Here is a 3925-nt window from a genome sequence, read left to right as displayed (position 1 = left end):
CTATTTAACTACATAGACTGAAAGTAATTCTGTAAAAATTAAATAGTAAATTGTGAATTTTTCTATGATGGTCTGGAACTGCTCGCGGATCTTGGCGGTGTAGGGGGTTAGCCAGGTGTTGATGTCCTCAACCTTGTTCTCCAGCTGGCTGCTCAGGCCCTGGACCTGGGTCTTGAGCAGGGAGGTGAGGCTGCCCAGACGCTGCCCGACGGCGGTGTCCTGGGCCTGGCTCACGAAGGGCTCCACACGGGACTGGAGCTCACGCAGGTAGGTAGCCACAGTGCTTGGGGAGGGAGGAGCGGGTGGGGGGGTTAGCATCACATAGATGTCATACTAGTGACGTCATTAGGCTTGGGCATCCGGGGCTCGAGCCCCGATTGGTTTCTGAGAAGCTCCAGATCCTGACATTTTAAACTAAATAAATAAATAATAATAATCGCAATCAAAAACTCCTACTAGCTACCACCCCAATCCCATCCCGGATCATCGAAACGTGGCTGGGCTAAGCAGCGGATGTTTCAAGATCCTAATAACACCTCTGTAGACTACACAAATGCTACGCCCGCTAGTTTTTTTGTTTTTATCAAAAAGGCCCCTGGATCATACTTTGGATTGGCACCATTGTTTGTTTTTTCCCCTGCACCTTTAACACATCATATCGTGACGTTAGAATTATAAGGTTCTATCTCCATTTTTGTAAATATTTTGGTTTTTTACATAATCTGATCCATTAGGTGTTTATTAATGCCTGTGTGGTGTTATTTTTAAAATGTTGACATTTTTGAGTTAGTAATTAATAAAATACAAAGGTTCCGTCTCACAAAACATAATGGAATGTAAAAACCTTGACGCTCAATATCTCTGAACTGCCCTAAACGGAGATAGAACCTTATCATTCTAAGCTCACGATATCAAGCAAGGCCTAATAGCCTGACCCCACCACCAGTCTTCTGCTACTGGTACTCACTTGCGGATCTCCTCTGCATCCTTGCCCAGGCGTTTCTTCAGCTTGCGGGCGTAGGCATTGACGCGGTTGCGGACATCATCGGAGTTCTGCTCCACCACGTACTTGAGCTCGCCCAGGTACTGGTTGATGCGTTTCTTGGCATCCAGCATGTCTGTCTGGAGCTTGGCGGTCAGAAGCTGCATATCCTGACTCAGCTGACCGGTGGTGTCCTGAGCGTAGGGTCCCAGCTTGGTCTTGATGTCCTCTGTGTAGACGTTCAGCTCAGCCATGGTGTCGGTGATCAGGGTGCTGGAGGGAGAAGGGGGGAGAGAGGGAGAGGTATGGTCAATTATGGAGACTGGAGAGAGAGGGCATTGGTCATTGATTTGACTAAACAGAGAAGGAGTGAGACATGGGGAGATGACCAGTATCTCGTGAAAATCCCTTTCTCAAGTTTCCATTTATTATTGTCTAGGGGACAGGAAGGCACCCACTCAAGTTCTCTGCTGAGCCAAGAGCTCTTCAGGTTCTCCACCACTCTGTTGGCCTGGCTGTTGATCTCAGACACATACTGCCAGAAACGCTCCACGCTTTCCTCCCAGCGGGTCTTGAGGGCCTCTGCTTGACGCACGGCGCGGGCATTGCAGCCTAGAGGGGGCGCAGGAGAACAGTCAGTTTACACAGGTTCATTCTCAAAGGCAGGATGACTCAAAGGTCTGATAAATAATTACCTAACATTATGGGTGTGATTGATCTTACGTTTTGGTTGCCTCGTTGCTTATTTACTATTTACATTTTTAACAGTGAATTAGTAATGAGGTAATATTTAATCCTAGAAGAAGGCTATTTACTTCATTGCATAATAGAGTGCCTACGGTACAGTAGAAAGAATGTATATCAAGCATGATAACAGTAGGTCAGAATGAGATGGTTGAAAGCCTGTCTGTCTTACCAGAGATGACTGCCAGAGCAAGGATCAGTGCAACAGCCTTCATGGTTGATTGATTGGTAGACAGACAGATACACCTATGGAAAACAAACTAACAGTATTATCAGGCAGTGTTTCTCTATCAAAGCTACAGAACACTTCTGAAAAACAACATCACAATGTTGCCAATGAATCAATAATGATGATGTTGTTGATGATGAACTAAAAGAATGCATGGTTAAAAGACCTGAGACAAAGGGAGTTACAAATAGATCTGGCTGCACATCTGATTGGCCAGAATATGTGACATGTTTTGGTCTTCATGTCGGCAACCAATCAAAATGTTCAGACTTTTATTTTGAAACACGTAAATACATTTCAACTTTGTTGAAAACTTGCTAGTCAAGCCAAAATACTGCAAGGCAATGGATTCGGTGAGTAATCCCCACTGCTACCTAATTAACTATAACACTGCTTTACATTGTTAGCAGGCTCACAAAATAAGCTGTGTTAGTTAACTAGCGATGTGTCATTGATTTTCAATAACACGGAAATGTATTTACATAAAAATGTATTTACATAAAGACAAATCTGAACATTAAATTGGATGCCGACATGCAGGCCAAAACACTAGAACGTGTCACATATTTGTAAACTGAGGAACAACATGTGCCCAGAAAATACACTCCATAAGTAAACTCAGTAGAGCTGTTGTGTAATACAGGAAACTTGCTATCATAATAATTATCTATTTCATCACTTTGAATCTAATTACAGCCCTTTCTCCTATCTGTATTACATTATGTTTACCCTTTGGAATTTCTTTTTTTTTCTGCGTGGGGCAGTCCCACTCATATTTTTCATTTTTTATTTGACAGATACAGTGAAGATTTAGACAGGAAGGATGGGTGAGAGAGAGAGGAGGGATGACATGCAGGATATGTCCCCAGCCGGAATCGAACCTGGGACCCTGCGGTTACATGGTCAGCGCTTAACCCACTACGCCACCTAAGTGTAATTCCCTTTGGAATTTCTGAACAAAATGTGCTTTTGTTTCAAAGGTACATTAGATATTCAGCTGTACTATAATGTACTTCAAAGACAATGTATGCACTATTATACTATTAATTCTAACACAGTCAAGATAGGAGTATTAACGTTAGCCGCAAATAGTAAACCAAATACATATCTAACAAGTGCATGTGCATGAATCAGTAGTACCCTGGACTCCCTGGCACCCCTCAAAACCTGCATTGTCACCTTCTCTCACTCCGCCCCCTGGTATAGACCTGAGCTTGGTGCCATGAAGGCCAGGGGTCAGGGGTCACCAGTTGGGGAGACTTTGCAAGAGAACAAGTCTGACCATTCATACCCAGGCCTACCTAGAACACATTACAACATTCAGATCTGCCCTCACACAACCAAAACCCCTCCTATTACTCAAATCTGATATCCACAGGTCAAGGGAATCCCAAAGTTCTCTTTTCCACCGTTAATAGACTCCTCCAACCCCCCCTGACAACTCTCTGCACTCCATGTCCTCTGATCTCTGCGACAGATTCAGCGATTGCTTTCAAAGTAAAGATTGATGGCATCTATCAGCAGCTAAAGTCCACCTCCACCTCATTCTTCATCTATCCCTCCGGGTGATCGTCCACCCCCACCCTAACCCTGTTCCCTCTCTGCCTTCTCTCCTGTAGAAATGAACTCTATCACGAAGCTAGTCTCTGGCTCCCGGCCGTCCACCTGCTCCCTGGACCCCAATGCCCACTTCTCCGGTCAAGGCTAGCCTGCCTGTCCTCTGCCCTCTCATGGTCGACATCATCAACTCATCTATCTTAACTGGCTGCTGTCACATCCATCTTCAGGGCCTGGACAACCTCAGTAATTTCCGATCCATCTCCAACCTTCCCTTCCCTTTCTCAGCAAGATTCTAGAACTTGCCAGTTGCCTCTCAACTCCTGAACCATAATATGTCACACTACGAACCAACTGTTTGAACCATTACAATCTAGATGATTCAGGGTCAAGCACAGCATCGAAACAGCTCT

At 44.7% G+C, this 3925-nt stretch overlaps 1 protein-coding gene across 1 annotated transcript; it reads right to left on the bottom strand.

Annotated features, from left to right (window-relative positions):
• LOC308166237 (apolipoprotein E-like) lies at positions 1 to 1941 on the bottom strand (the record flags this gene model as incomplete). Its single annotated transcript, XM_080540502.1, has 4 exons — positions 1 to 283; positions 968 to 1255; positions 1441 to 1594; positions 1899 to 1941. The coding sequence occupies 4 exons, from the start codon at positions 1939 to 1941 to the stop codon at positions 1 to 3; spliced, it is 768 nt and encodes a 255-aa protein (XP_080396628.1).
• Positions 1942 to 3925: the final 1984 nt, after the last annotated feature.

Source organism: Nansenia antarctica, assembly GCF_963989245.1.
Source record: "Nansenia antarctica genome assembly, chromosome: 10".
In the NCBI taxonomy this organism is placed as follows: Eukaryota; Metazoa; Chordata; class Actinopteri; order Argentiniformes; family Microstomatidae; genus Nansenia; species Nansenia antarctica.
This window is presented reverse-complemented; position numbering and strand designations above follow the sequence as displayed.